The following is a 16,076-nucleotide window of genomic DNA, read 5'->3' as shown; positions in this document are numbered from 1 at the left end:
GTCTTTATTTTTAGTCACTTTGGGTATGCCTAGGCCTGTATTTCTAATTTTATTTTTTGCAAAATCTCAAATTTATTTTTTCTTCATTCATATACAATATATAATCTTCAATTCCATCATGATACATTACATTAATTCCAATAAGTTAGCATATTATTATTATATTAAATTGATGGTTAGCTGTCACAGGAGAATAGAAAAGCTATATTATATCTATGAGCTCAGTCAGCATATAGCCACCTCTAATACATGTATTAGAGGTGGCTATGACTCAGTACGGTAACCAATAAAAAATAATAATTAGTCTATTGATGAATAAAGATTTTACAAAATAAGAATACTTATGAAAGTTAATGGTAGGCCTACTATTACTTGATTTCTATATTCAGGCATTAATATCAATTACCTATTATTAAAATTCATTATTCGAATCATCATTAAACTATTTTTCTTGACGAATAAAAATATGATTGATTATTTTAAACAAGTCACCAGGATCTTGGATTCAAATATGAATTACAATACAATACCGTATATTAGGTATTTTCAATAAGAAATTTAGATCTCTCAACATTCATGGGAAGTTGAAGGACAGTGATGGTTTTTCTTCTTGAAGTATACCATTGGACATTCAATAAATAAATACATACATCAACAAGCTCTCAGACAAAACAACGTTTTTTGTTGAACTTAAGTAGAGTTTCTAATTGAAGCTTCAAAAATTGTATTCAATCTATTTCAAGAAAGTTCTCATTCTTTTACGTTAGGGCCAGATCATATTCAATTTATTACAAGAACAAAATTAAGCATTTCTTTCACCAATCGAAGAGTTTCCTGCTTTGCCGACTCTAAAAACGCTCAACTGGCCCTTGTATTGTTGATAAATAACCGGATACATTAAACTTGTTCATACAGCCAAGCCATCTACTCTATATAGTAGATATACAGTACTCGTATGCTACTAAATTATAAGCATACGGTACGAATTACTAACAAGATTATCAGATATATTTACTAAAGTAAAATCCTCTATTCTTCATGTTTTCAATAAAATTGCTTATATTCTTTTTTGACCGCCAACACAAATCTCATTACGGGTACTGTAGTCTATGATAATTCGATCAAGAATTCCTCAAGTAGCCTGGACACATTTATGATGTTGGTTATTCTACTAAGATTCAAAGCTGAAATAAGCAAATATCCCCTTTCTATATTATTTTCAATATTATTATAGATGGTAGCCTACCTATATCATTTAGTTTTCTTTAGTTCATGGTTAGCATACAGTATTTGAATTTGCCGGTTGATAACTTGAATTTGAATTTGCCGGTTAAGCCAACTTGATAATAGTGTTTCAAAAATTTCAAAATAAAGAAGAATGAAGAGTTAATCTACCAATGAATGTTTTTTTCAATCTGAATAGACTCATCAATGATTGATTTGAACAATTTTTCATTATAAAATATAAATATATTTCATTTGAAATTACAAAACAAATCAAGCTGGCCATGTTGTCAGCATTCCAAGTTCAGCTTATCAGGTAAACATTCCAAATTCCACTTCTATGGTTAGGTAAATTGATGTGATATCGGCTTCAAAGTTATAATGTGTTTTGAAAATAATAAGGTACGGTATCCTACAAAACTAATTTATTGTCATGCTTCAATGAGTTCACTTACATCATAACCAAGGATGAAATAACAGTTAAAACTTACAATATTTATGTGTATAAATTCCAACTTACACATGAAAAGATATTCCACTTTTTTCCTAAAAATTTCAGTGCAATTATATGCTGCGCAGGAGATTACCATTTTCATAAATAATAATTACATGAATAAATGATAATCTGCTATGGAAAACAAGCTATGTTTAACAACAATGCATTGTTTAACAACAATGTCTAGCCTACACGATGCGTGACGTCACTGCTGTGACGTCAAGATGGGTAGATTTGGCAGTAGATGTTGGCTTCATCGACATTCAGTATGAACAAAGACCTTAAAGAGATCGTTATTAGCGAGACTGGGTTTATGTGGGATGAAACAAATTTATCACAAAACAAATGAAGGGTTCTATAGTTAACCTAAAATAAACTCATCAACAGTCGTCAGTCTTGTTTGTTGAAACAGATAACAGAGTTTTGAAAACTTGCATAATATGTACATAACCATTATTTTATAAACCAATATCATTTTAATTCGTATTTTCACGGTTGGTTATGGTATTAGCTATAAAATGAAGTAGCAATAATGTAGCCTACCGGTACCTAATAAAAAAAAAATCTTTATTATAACAAGAAACTGACTCTCATGTTGGTAAGTATTTCATTATTTAGGTTAATTTGAATTTTTCTATTGAAATATTATGACAGTTCATGTTGCTATTTATCTATGATAACAATTAATGTTTATTTTCAAGGTTGTTGGTCATTAACTTAGTTATATAGGTACAGTATTTCTTTATATATTTAGAGTTGAACAATAAGCAAGTTTCACTGTGAATCAATGAGATTGGTTGATAAACATAGTTTCATTGTTTATCTCTTCATTTTATAATCATGGGTATCACATAAAGTAATACAATAAGAAAAACAACTTTATATTTTCAATGTTTTCAAAAACAGCAAACTTAAAACTAGAGTAGCATACCATATTAATTTTATTTATTTAACTTATTTTGGCTATTTAGTTTTATTCTGATCATAATTCACTTAGCCTATATTTATTTAATTTATGCTAGGCCTAATTGGAAACTATTTTTCAGATAACAATAGCAATTGCTTTCCTGCATATCAACCTTACTACTGCCTATATTGTACCTTATATTTTCAATTTTCTGTGGTGAATGAATGACTCAAGTTAATGAAGCTAATGGAATATCAAAAATCTACCAAGTGAGTTTTCTTTTAATATCAACCTATTAAAACTAGATGTACTTAAGTTTTGTGAATGGTTTATTTACTTCTTTATGATTTAACTTCTTCAGCGCTTGCCAGTAATGCCAGGTCTTTGGGAACAATAAAAACTAGAAACTTTTTAAAAGCTATAAAATATAAGTTGATGTGCTAATAATCTAATGAAATTAATTAACATTTGCAATAAGTAAACCTAGGTACTGAGGCACCTATACTTGATTTGCTATGTTTTATAGAAAATAAAGTTTTCCTATATGGTAGCTGTTTTCCTATTATCACAAATAGCTTAGCCCCTTAGCCTATCTTGCTTTTTGTGTTTTATTGGATGCACTACAAGCTTTTTTGTGAATCCATAGCAATTATTATTTTATTTTATATTTTTCCTCCTATTAACTTATCATTAAGTTAATACAATAATAAAAAAAGAACTCTACATAACCTCATTCATTATAACACTACTTATATTGTATCATTTTTCATCATCTAGGCTTAAAATACTTCTTGAAAGTCGCCTTTGTAAAATACCATCGACGGGGGTGACTTAGACCCACGACGTCGCGGAAATAGATTCAAATCATTTTATCTCCGATATCTGTTATCCGAAATCGAAATTTAACATTTATATCCATAGCCCTGATCATCATTATCTAGGTTTTACAATAATTGATATCTTGTCGAATCTCGATATATTACTTGAATTATTGACATAAAACCTAGCTTCTTGCTTCATCTTGTGATTTTGTTTTCTGAATACTTTGTAGCCTATTAGAAAACTTATTTCTAAAAGACTTATAATATCGGCGAGTACATTTCATTTTTGTTTTTCATTATTATTTGAATTGGTATAGATAGTGATCATTTAGAAAGTCATTTTAGGTTAAAATTATGGTGACTTTGTCCCAGTATAAAAATTGTGTTATTATGCAGGATATATTAAGTGAATACAATTCAAAATATGATAAATGAAATGAAATTAAATGAAATTTTATTCAATTAAGTTACAATACATTCTGGTTCATACACGAATCTACAATAAATTACAGTACAACAGCCAATTATGCAACAAATTTCACATATTATGAAAACTTATTAATTAGTACAATGAAGATTGAATGCAACATTAGAATATTGATAATATAGTATTGTAATATAACTACATAAATAAGCGGTGTTTCAACAATGAATAAATGATAATTTCAATGAATAAATATACACCCCACTATATATTATATGTGTTGGGGTATAAGTAATTAGTTGCTTATTGCGTGTAATAATTACTATTTACAAACTTCATTCACTGAAGTTTATAAATATATAAATATAATGTATTCCACCCAATAAAACATAATTATTCACCTTGCTTAAAATTAATATGTTCTCGATATTCATTTTTTGCTTATTCTGTAGCTGGACCAACATGCCTCGATGTTACAAAAAATTTTTAGGCAGCAGAAACATAAATATTTTTCAATAATTAACTTGTAATTTTTTGAAGTGGTTTTCATTTGTTTTTAATTTAATTATTCATTTTAAAGGTTGACATTTGGTTTTACTTTATATAAATCTTGAAAATTAACTTTTTTCCATATATTTTTCAAAGTTAGACAAAGTCACCCAACCCCTGGTTGACATTTAGTCCAGGCAATGAATGCTCAAAAAAGGGTATAGAGGGAAATGTTTGGAAGACAATTTTTGACCCCGCAGATCTGTTGAGGGTAATAAGGAGGTAAACATATAAAAAGTCCCCACCCCTGTGCTAAGGGGGTGGGGGTGGTTTAAAGGTACCATTTTTTGGTTTCTCGCATAAAACTCGAAAACTATGTATCTTAAGGACTTAACTGTCATAATTATAACAAATTAAAGGTACCATTTTTTGGTTTCTCGCAAAAAACTCAAAAACTATGTATCTTAAGGACTTAACTGTCATAATTATAACAAATTAAAGCTTACATAATTTCCTACAATATTCATTCTACAACTTTTTTTATATCTCCTCTAGTTTTTGAGATATCCGCTCTTGAAGGTGTGACATTTAAAAAAACACATTTGCCACCAATTGTTTTCTTTTTTTGCTCTTATAAATTTTTAAAAATCGATGGGAAAAATCCATGTTAATTATGAGCTTATAGAGCATTAAATTCTCCTCAATTTGATGTATAATTTTACACTTTTACGAATTTCTCTACACCTTTTGCAGCAGCTTTAGTGTTAAGTGTGAAATATCCATTTCTGCAACAATACACCAATTGACAAAGGAATTTGGAGGTAATGTTTTAAACAAAAATTTTGACTTTGCAGCTTCGTTGAGACTAGTTAGGAGGAGAACATATAAAAAGTCCCCATTTTATGTTGCATTTTTGGAGAGTTATAATCCCTGAAAGAGCAAAACATCGGATAAAAACCTGTTACTTTAACAATTGCACACCTTCAAGAGCGAATACCTGGGGAACTGTTGGGAATATCACAAAATTTCACTAAACAAAAAGTGTAGAGAATGTATTAAGCTTCATTTTTGAATTGTTAGCTATGTCGGTTGAATGCATTGTTTTCAAGATATGAGCGTGGAAGCAAAACGCTGAAAAATTCAACTTTTAAACCTCTTTTAGGTGGTTTGGTTTGAATCATCATGACTGGCTTTCTGATGAACCTATGCGACGCCATTAAGGAATGGCTTACTACTGTATGGTCGACTGGATCTGCACTTCCTGTATTTACTGATCCGGAGACGTGAAAATATGCTTCATCTGTAGACCACAGAATAGTGTCATGTTGCACAGAGGTTAAGAGTGCGTTGCAAGCATCTGTATGCTTTAACCAGTCATCTGAAACAACCATAATCTTTTAGGGGTGTAAGTGGTGATCAAAGTGTAAAATTCGCCTTGCTTTTCAGGACACTATTAACTGATTTGAAAGTAGGGAGTCCATTCTGGCCAATCTGTTAGGCTACCCAACGGTTAATATCAAAACAGGGAATATTTCAGCCATGATAGCTAAGACAACTAAGGCTGCACTCTTCAGACAGCTAGTGCTCTATACCATACATGCAAAATGGATGCAACCCCTATAAATGAAAATCAATACGGTATAAATTTTATGTGGATTGAGAGTAGATTAATCTCTAGTATGATGCATTCAATCTTTTTAATTATTATTTCTTCTACTTAACTCTACTAATACGTTTTTCTTTTCAGAAATAAAAGTGCCAGTTATGTCTGCCTGTCACCTCATAGAAAGCTTTCCGGAAGACACAATTCCTTGGTAAGTAATGCCTCACTTGACTTGATTATTGGTTTATATAGTGTCCCAAAAAGGAAGGTAGGTTTTTAAATTTACTGTTAAGGTAGTGATTTCAACATAACTTTAATGTTTCTACACATTTAAGTCTCTATTGTTCAATTAGATTGTCCTATTGTCCAAATTAGTCTCACGTTTATTGTCCAATTGAGGATACATCATAATCAAGGGAGATATTAGGGTGAAGAGCTCTGACTGAGGCCTATAGCTGAATTATGCCACCTGATTGAATGTCTAGCACTTTGAAGTACTGATATGTTAAACGTCTGGAGTCCCTATGTTACACGTATATATATTGCATCAGAATAAGTGCTTGACATTCAATTAGGTGTTTTTATTCAGCTTAAGACCTTGGTTACAGCTTTTTTCAATAAAACCTCTTAAATCACCTAGTTAAATAAGTATCAATGTTGTTACAATTTGATTTTTTTTAGGAAACAGCTCTGAAAGAGAAAGAAATTTTCCATAATAAAGTTATCGTAAAGGTCACGTCCAATGTGTGACAGTCAGTGAGCTACAGTAGGAAAAAATAGTCCAATGTGCAACGGTATCCCTGGTGAGGGCCTCCATTGTTAAGAAGAACAATGAGGGAAGTACACATAGATAGCCTGAAACAATGGAAGCTGTTATCAAGCACCTTTTTATTTTATCAAATCATGATTAGCTTCAACTCATTAGAGCCATTTCCAATAATAAATAAAATAAACGACATTGAATAATTGTTAATTTATGTTCATATGATAATTATCAGTATGAATTAGCTCTTTGCTCTGAAATATCTTTCAATATTGACCTGCAATACGATAATATTGATGATAATGATGGAATTAGTACCTAGCATCTCCCATAAAAAAGTAATCAGGTGTTACGCAAAGATGAAACAGTTTTTAGCTTTATTTTGAACTGTTCAAATTAGTTTTCATTTTATATTATTTGTAAAAATAAATTGGAATTTACAGTTTCAAGAAGTTTTATCGATCATCTGCATTTCTTCACGTGAATAACACATGAAGACACGCTACACTACTGCAAATAAGTATTTTACAGATATCAAAGAGAGCGCTGAAAAGAATGAAGTGTAGTACGATGAGATCCGAGCATTGTGTCGAAAGTTATGAGTGTTTGAAATTTTGATCCTTGAGGTGTCCGTATGTGCATCTCTCCTCTGTCCTTATGCACAGAGGAGTCCTTAGGAGGTGTCCTTATGTGCATACTGGGATGAAGTGCATCTAAAGGGTGATTCTCATAGAACATAATCTCATGAACTTATATCATTGTGCGAAATATCAATGTGACGACAATATTTAGTCAGTGATGATGGTTGAAGCTAAAAATTATGTGTTTTTCACAATACAAGGAGCATTGTTGTCAGGTGTAGGCTACCTGGAAATCTATATGATATAGAGCGCTCTACCTGAACTCAGATTATAGAGCACAAAAATACCCCCAGAAGGATTTTGAATTATACATCTAAATGGTAACAATTGGAAGATATTGTTGATTAAAAACTATAATTCGTCAAAACTTATTTTTTCTTTAAATTCCACTCATTTTTGAAAAATCATAATTCAGTACTCATCAGAGATAGAGAGTTCCGAATGATCTAATTTTATTCAGAATCTTTCAATCTAATAAATAGGTGAGAGCAAATTTTTCTGTCCAATTAACATATAAAGCTGGGTTTTCGTTTGTGCGTAAATGCCGTTGTGGACCACGACAGGCTGAAGATCTCAGACTGGATGGATTTCAATTTGTCTACATAGCCTTAAAGATTATGTTCAATAATTATGTTTCAATGTGGGAGATTGAGTTTATACTTTTAAATGGCAATATGTTGATATTATTTTTAAAAATAATAAACACAAATCATGAAAAGTTATTTGATCAGCTATTATAGCACACTTGAAATTTGGACAATATGAATGTCAACAATGCTTGTCGAAACTACTCACGAATATACTTTTGAATATAGCCCAGTTAACAAAGTGATATAGAGGGAAAAGTTTGGAAGACAAGTCTTGACCCCGCAGTTCTGCTTAGGGTAGTGAGGAGGTAAACATATCAAAAGTCCCCACCCCTACCTCCTGTGCTAACTGCAACCGATATGACTAGCTATTCAGAAATGAAGCTTGATAAATTCTCTACAATATTTGTTCTTTGATGATTTGTAATATCTTCAACAGTTTTCGAGATATACGCTCACCCCCAACTGGTCTCAACAAAGCTGTGAAGTCAAAAGCTGTGTTTAAAACATTCTTTCCAAATTCCTCTATCAATTGGTCTATTTTTGCATAACTGAAGATCTCACACTCAACACTGAAGCTGCTGCAGCAGTCATGGGGATGTGCGTAAACTTGTGAAATTATACATCAAATTGAAGAGAATTTGATGTTCTATGAGCTCATGATCAGCATGGATTTTTACCAATGATATTCAAAAAGTTATAAGAGCAAAAATAGCAAAAAATTGAATGAAAATGTGTTTTTTTCAAAAATGTCATATCTTTTAGAGCGGAAATTGGAAGAGATATAGAAAAAGTTTTGGGATCAATATTGTAGGAAATTATGTAAGCTTTAATTTCTTATAGAATAGTCATGTCTGGAAAATGTACAATTTTTGAGTTGTATGCAAGAAACCAAAAAATCGTACCTTTGAACCACCCCCACCCTCTTAGCACAGGGGGTAGGGGTGGGGACTTTTGATATGTTTACCTCCTCACTACCCTAAACAGAACTGCGGGGTCAAAAATTGTCTTCCAAACTTTTCCCTCTATACCCTTTTTTGAGCATTCATTGCCTGGACTAATAACTATGTGATAACTATGACATTTGCCTGTCGTTACTTTGTATCTGAGACAAAGAGATCTCCAAGAGAGTATCTCAATGCTTGTCGTCTTCAACTGCAGAAGTTTACGCACAAACGAAAACGCACTTTAATGGTAGGTACGGTAATGATTAGACAATGATGATTTGTTTACTCATAAAATTGAAGAGGTTATGTGGGCAAAATCCTACAAAAGAAATCCAGCACATTGTGATGAAACAAGAATCTCATGAATGGATTAATTATAAAATTATGTAAGCATTATTATAATGTTTATATTAGCCTACTAGTATTAATAATTTAAGAATAGAAATTATAATAATAATTTTAGAATAGAAATTGTAATCAAAATTTTAAAGTGAAATACATATGCATAATTTTCCTACTTATCAATTAGGAATTAAAACGTTTCTAGTGATAACAATCTTAAAAGGACAGTCCAAATTAAGATATGCATTTCGTTCCGAACCTCCAGTGACAAGAATAAAACTACTGACTGGACTAGATCATGGTTGTTCTCAAAAGGTTATATCGATACATGTTTCAGTGCATTTAAATGATCAGAATACTAAATACTGCTCAATTATAAACTTCTTACTAAGTTACTCACTTTTCTAATTGGCTTGTGCTACATACTATTAACTCGCCTCCTACAGGAGAAAATGCATAATTTACTTTTCCAAATAAAACATAATCACTATAGCCTACTAAATTACACTTTAATCTGATTTTGTCCATTACTTTGATTCCAGGTGAATCTATTTTACTGCATCATAAAAGCAGAAGAAGGAGGTGAAAATCAACTTGTTTAGCTGTGGTACAAGCTATCAAATCCATGAATCCAGGAACCTATTCAATTATCAAGAACTTCTCTGTCATAGTATGGTCGGACCCATTCACCAAGGAAGGTCACAGTTATCAAAGCATCCATTCTACTCCTATTATAAATCTCAACAGAAGTAAATAATGATGATCTCTACTCAATTCCTGTATCTACTAATTCTTCAACTTCTTTAGAAATGTTCTGAACAAAGCTCAGGCTAGAGTTACCAGAGGACTGTAATTTACTATTCAAATAATCAAATACAAACAAGGGGAAAAATTTAATCTTCAATTTGAGCCAGGTTATTTGTACAGTTAAACTCTGCATTAATGAACAATAAAAAGGAGCAAAAACTCACCAGATTGATTCCAATCTTGTCTACTTGCCCTTCGAAGCCTTTATTAGGTGTTTTGGTCAGATTCAGGGTGGGATGAAATCTGGGAAAAGACAGGTTTTCTTCCGGGCTGCCTTTTTGCGTTGATTCTGTGTTCAACTTGCAGGTCATACACTGTGTTTCGAACAAAGCTCAAACTGGATTCTTTATAAATTCAAATCTGATTCAAATTAATTCAATTCAATACTATTTATGCTGTTATATTCATAATTCACACACACTACACTCAAACAATTATTTACAAGAAATTTCCGATCGAAATTACATGACAAAATACAAATTCGGTCTTGCACAACAACGGGGTGACTAGACAAGATGGACTGGGGCTTTTAAGATCGACAAGGCCAAAAACAGCTGGACGGTCTGCGCTGGCGCAAACACAAGCCTGCTATTGGCAGAACTGCAGTCTGGGATTTTGACGCTACAGTTCGAATTCTCTGGCCAGACCATACCCCCGCCTCTGAAAAACTATTTTTCAGCCAAGTTACAAAAACTGAAAAAAACCACAGAAAGGAAAAAATCCAGACATGCCAAAAAGAACAAAAAAACACCAACACCAAAAAACAACACAAAGAAAATGCAACAAGCACAACAACTATTGAGTTGGGAGTGGATATAATTTTGTTACTGGTCTTTTATAAATACCAGTTTTTAGGCGAACACTCGCTACTCGAACCTCGCCGTCACTTCCCGGAAACACTTGTTCAATGACACCCAGTGGCCACTGCAATGGAGGTGTGTTTGGTTGGTCTACTACCACAACCGTTCCCACACTGATAGAAGTGGGTGATTTCAACCATTTTTTATGACTTTGAAGTTCGAGCAGGTACTCTCTTCTCCATCGGTTCCAGAACAATTGAATAAGTTGACTGATCAATTCATACCTGGTGAGACGATTCACAGGGACACTGTCCACGTCCCGCAAGGGAAACGATTTCAGCGGTGTTAGAGTCAAAAAGTGCGCTGGGGTTAAAGCCAGCGGTTCACATGGATCCTCACTCAGTACACACAGTGGGCGGGAATTCAGGACACCTTCAATCTGCACCAATACAGTGTTCAGTTCCTCATAGGTGAGAAGTTGATTGCCAATTACTCGGAACAGATGCAACTTTACAGATTTGACATTTGCCTCCCACAGACCTCCAAAATGCGGTGAACCAGGGGGAATGAATTTCCAATCAATTTTGTGTTCGGCGAGTTGACTAGTCAATGTGGTTTGAAACTCAGACGAGTTCAAAAGTTGAGATATTTTTCGCAACTGTTCCTTGGCACCTACAAAATTAGTACCACAATTTGAATACATCACACGACAGGGTCCACGACGTGACAAAAAATGACGAAACGCAGCTAAAAACATGGGCGTTGATAGATCCGATACCAACTCAATATGTACCGCCTTTGTTGCCATACACACAAACAGACAAATGTAGGCTTTCAAAACACAAGGATTATGACGTCTCGTCATAGTAATACACAGAGGACCAGCATAATCCACACCACAATTTTCAAATGGTTTGCATTTTGACACTCGACAAGCAGGCAGGTCACCCATTTTTGGAATAATTGCATTATTACTAGGTCGAACACGGAAACAACGATTACACTTAAAGACACAAATACGAATAATAGAGTGAGCAGACAGTAACCAATCAATGAATATACTGCATTGCTGTTACAATCAGGAGATTTTGTGACTGTCAACACTGACGGTTTTTTCGCCTCTGGTGGATCCACGATCTCTTCCATTTGAGTTCGGACGGGCCAATCGCATTCATCCTCTGCTATCCATGATGGACCTGAGGGCCACAACAGAAAGTTCACAAGCTCAACTGGTGATAAACCTCTAGACAAACAGTCAGCGGGATTTTCAATTCCGGCAACATGCATCCACTCCTGTATACAAGAATCCTGTATTTTTGCGACACGATTACTAACAAAAGTTTGCCATTTCGCGGATGGAGCATTAATCCAACACAAGGTGACTGTAGAATCAGAGAGTGCGACAATACGAGACACATGACAACGTTCACTAATAATAGTGACTACTGAATTCATGAGTTCTGCCAACAAGAGTGCCGCACACAACTCCAAACGAGGTATTGAAACAACTTTAGATGGTGCTACCTTGGACTTTGAACACAATAATACAACTCTTGGCTCCTCGTTCTCCTTCTGCAACTTTACATAGATAACTGCACCATAACCAGACAATGAAGCGTCACAAAAACCAATCAAACTGATGTGAGAATTCTGAAACAAACCAACGTGACATGGAACAGCAAATTTCAACAATAGAGGCAACTCTTTTTGACAATTCTCCCAAAGAGAGATAGCCAAGCAGTTGTCTGCTTCGAAATCCTTGTACAAAAACGATTTCTCTTCCTCCGAGAATTTCTCCAACATTGATGGTGAATTTGAAGTCCACTTTGTGAGCGAGAAACCTCCTCCCTCAAACAGCTGCTTGGACTGATGATACAGCTCCGCGGCCTCTGACTCTGTGGCGACAGATGTGACTAAGTCGTCCATGAACATGTCTCCTGGTATTCTCGCCTTGGCTGCTGGAAAACGATTTCCATCCTCCTCTACAAGCTGGTGGACCACCAAATATGGAGAGCTTGAAACACCAAAAACAACACAATTGAGCTGATAAATTTCGATCAGATCCTCCGGCGAAAATCTCCACAATACACACTGATAACGACAGCAGGAATCCTCCACTAATATCTGTCGATACATTTGTTTAATGTCGGCAGTTAGTGCGATTGGGAACAAACGAAAATTAACTAACAAAACAAAAATGTCAGTCTGCAATTTGGGACCAGCATGAAGAACCTGGTTCAATGACAAACCAGATGATGTTCTGGAACCAGCATCAAATACAATTTGGATGGGCGTGGTAGTGCTGCTTGCTTTCACGATGGCGTGATGCAGTATGTAGTAACCTCCTCGGTCTGTCTGATCTGCTACAAACGACATGTGGCCCTGATGTAGGTAATCGATCAATATTTCATGATATGAAATACGAGTATTGCTGTCAAGCTCTAATCGTCTCTCCAAAGTCAGCAGTCTGCGTTCGGCGACAGCATGCGAATCTCCCAAGCTGCTGGGCGGCTCCGCAAATGACAAGGCAACAACAAAACGACCAGAATTCACACGATGTACAGACTTCCGAAAATTTACCTCACACTCCAACTCTTCCGGCTTCAGTTGACAGCTTGGTGCAGGGCACGATTCCAACTCCCAAAAACGTTCCACAAAACTATCCAACGATGGACTACTAATGAATGGACTACAGATGGCTGTAAAACAATTCGACACATTCTTTGTTGAAGTGAGAATCGGTGCTCTCCCCATCAGAATGTGACCAAAGACACTATTAACAGTCATCAATTCGTGCGATTCACCTATACTAGGACTCCCACGTAGCAAGTGAGGAACTAACTCTGCACCAATGATGCCATCTATTCTACTAGGAAGGTAGAATTTGTCGTCAGCCAGTGTGAGATTTTCAAGATGATGAAGTTTGGATCTGTCGATTTCACAAGAAGGCAACTTGTCGATGACTTTATCTACCACTGTGGCATCCATTGAAAACTTGACGGTAGGATCCAACTTCGACTGAATCGACACACAAGTATGACCTCGAACTTCACTAGTACCACCACCGAATCCACGAACAACGGTTTTCATGGGCTGGAATGGTAGTCTCAAACGCCGACACAATTTGGCTGTAACAAAATGACACTGACTCCCGGTGTCAACCAAGAAACGAACATCACAAAGCTGATCATTACAATCTCGAACATGTGCAGTGACGGTCGACAACACAATGGTCGAATTTTCTACATCGTTGGATGTAGAACAACAACTAATAGGTGATGTACCACCTGCCTTGGAGTTCGACGAGGATGCAACACCTTCATTGGAACTTGATCTGGAAAAGTGCAATAAAGAATGATGGGATTCTCGACATTGAGCACACTGAGTTTTACTATGACAATCTCTACTCAAATGATCCACATCAAGACAACGAAAACAACAAAACTTTCCTTTAATCAAACAATAACGATCCCAAGGAGTCATTTTCAAGAAACTTGCACAATCTACTAACAGATGACCCGGTTTTGAGCACTTCAGACAATTGGGATTTTTACTAGATGCATCGTTAGATGAATCATTAGATTGAACCACAAACACCTTTGATTTATTATCCTTTTTGTGCCTCATATTAAACGATTCAGTCTGTTTCTCATCAGAAGGAAGAGTCTTAATTTGCTTTTCAATGAATTTGACATAATCAGTATAAGTTGGCATAGCCTTGTCACTGACGGCTGATTCAAAATTTCTACGAGAACTTGGATCCAGCAATCTCAAGCCATGATAGAGGAATATCGAGTCTGACAAATCAGTGAGTCGCAATCTCTTCACTGCATTGATTGAACTGCAAAACCCATCCAAAATCGCAATAAAACCTGCCTTTGATTCTGATTTTATTGGATGAAATTCAAAAATTTGTTTGAAATAGGCATTGACTTGCGCCCGTGGATCGTTATAGCGGGTCAATAATGCCTGCCAAATTATTTGATAATTGTTAGCCAATGGTGGCAAATGACGACAAATATTTGCTGCTTGTCCAGTAAGTCTACTTACAAGATATTGGACCTTCTGCTGATCGTTCAAACTCTTGTTGTCATGTACCAATGCCTTAAATAGTTCATAAAACACCGACCATTGAGTCTGGTTCCCATCAAATTTCGGAAGGTCGATTTTAGGCAGTACCGACTTGGACACGACCGGCTGTGCACTAGCTGCTGTAGCTGCCGAAGATTGAGCAATAGCATCAGTCGCCTCTTTCTGTTTGAGAGTGCTAGCCGCTACTTCAATATACTGAAACAGATCTAAGTGTGAGTCATTGAATGCTACAACATGATCTTTATTCAACTCAAGTTCCAACTCATTAACCACTTATTCTGTCTTTTCATAATCTGAAATGGTCTGAGACACCCGAGGATACAAGATTGAAAATTGCTCAGCAACTTTTGGATCAGAGACATTTTTAGACAGTTCATAAATTCTTTGCAATCTGGCATACAATTGTTCCAGTTTAGCGCGATGCACCCTGATTTGTTTCTGTATTTTTTCCTCCATCTTGAACTCATACACAAAACAATTCAGCCCGGACAATACAAACAACAGACAATAAAACAAGAATGAGTTCAAAACTAGATGAAAGGAAGAATCACGACTAGTAAGTTATCAAAGTTAAACTTTGATTATCAATTCACAAGATAAGTTACTGCTGAAGACAAAACTATATGATTAGATAATGTTCTTCCAACAACTCACAAATGATAACTTGTTGAATTGAACAAACAAATTCATGCTGGTGATTAACCTTCACTAACATGTATAAAAAATGGACAATACAAATACCAACAAACAAACAAATTCCTGAAAAAGAGCACAATGAGCCTAGTTTCAGGAAATTACAATTTTAACTGAAATAAATTTAATTTCAGACAAATACAAATTGACAAGAAACCTTGCTCTAGAACAAGGCTACAACAAACTTAAATTGAGCATAGATCAGACCATTCTCAACATGCCAACATTGGACAAATATGAAACTGCTTAAATCCAATGTGTGTGAATTAATCAACAAATTACAAATTTAAATTCATCACGGCCTGGCAGGACCAAGAAATGTTCTGAACAAAGCTCAGGCTAGAGCTACCAGAGGACTGTAATTTACTATTCAAATAATCAAATACAAACAAGGGGCAAAATTTAATCTTCAATTTGAGCCAGGTTATTTGTACAGTTAA

The 16,076-nt window shown here is 34.8% G+C and overlaps 1 protein-coding gene and 1 long non-coding RNA gene across 4 annotated transcripts in view; one reads left to right on the top strand and one right to left on the bottom strand.

Annotated features, from left to right (window-relative positions):
- The first annotated feature begins 1,012 nt into the window (after positions 1 to 1,012).
- On the top strand, positions 1,013 to 10,171 carry LOC111060161. Of its 2 annotated transcripts, none has more exons than XR_005570824.1 (4): positions 1,013 to 1,626; positions 2,767 to 2,896; positions 6,109 to 6,175; positions 9,787 to 10,171. It is a non-coding gene; the product is annotated as an uncharacterized LOC111060161 (long non-coding RNA). The 2 variants fall into 2 exon arrangements; XR_005570823.1 differs by lacking the exon at positions 1,013 to 1,626 and adding an exon at positions 1,909 to 2,318.
- Positions 5,409 to 16,076, bottom strand: part of LOC120350511 — a 30,013-nt gene continuing 19,345 nt past the window's right edge. Inside the window, exons 1-2 of one of the 2 annotated variants that reach the window (XM_039424159.1) lie at positions 6,346 to 6,486; positions 5,409 to 5,739 (exon numbers count right to left, since the gene is read on the bottom strand). In XM_039424159.1, the coding sequence (XP_039280093.1) occupies positions 5,438 to 5,739; positions 6,346 to 6,373 (330 nt within the window). In that variant the 5' untranslated portion in view covers positions 6,374 to 6,486 and the 3' untranslated portion in view covers positions 5,409 to 5,437. Of the gene's footprint in view, positions 5,740 to 6,345; positions 6,487 to 16,076 lie in introns of those variants that run through there. The other variant, XR_005570821.1, reaches the window with a different exon arrangement.

This window comes from Nilaparvata lugens, chromosome 3 (genome assembly GCF_014356525.2).
Source record: "Nilaparvata lugens isolate BPH chromosome 3, ASM1435652v1, whole genome shotgun sequence".
Taxonomy (NCBI): domain Eukaryota; kingdom Metazoa; phylum Arthropoda; class Insecta; order Hemiptera; family Delphacidae; genus Nilaparvata; species Nilaparvata lugens.
Note: the sequence above shows the minus strand (reverse complement) of the source record. Positions and strands in the feature narration are given on the sequence as shown.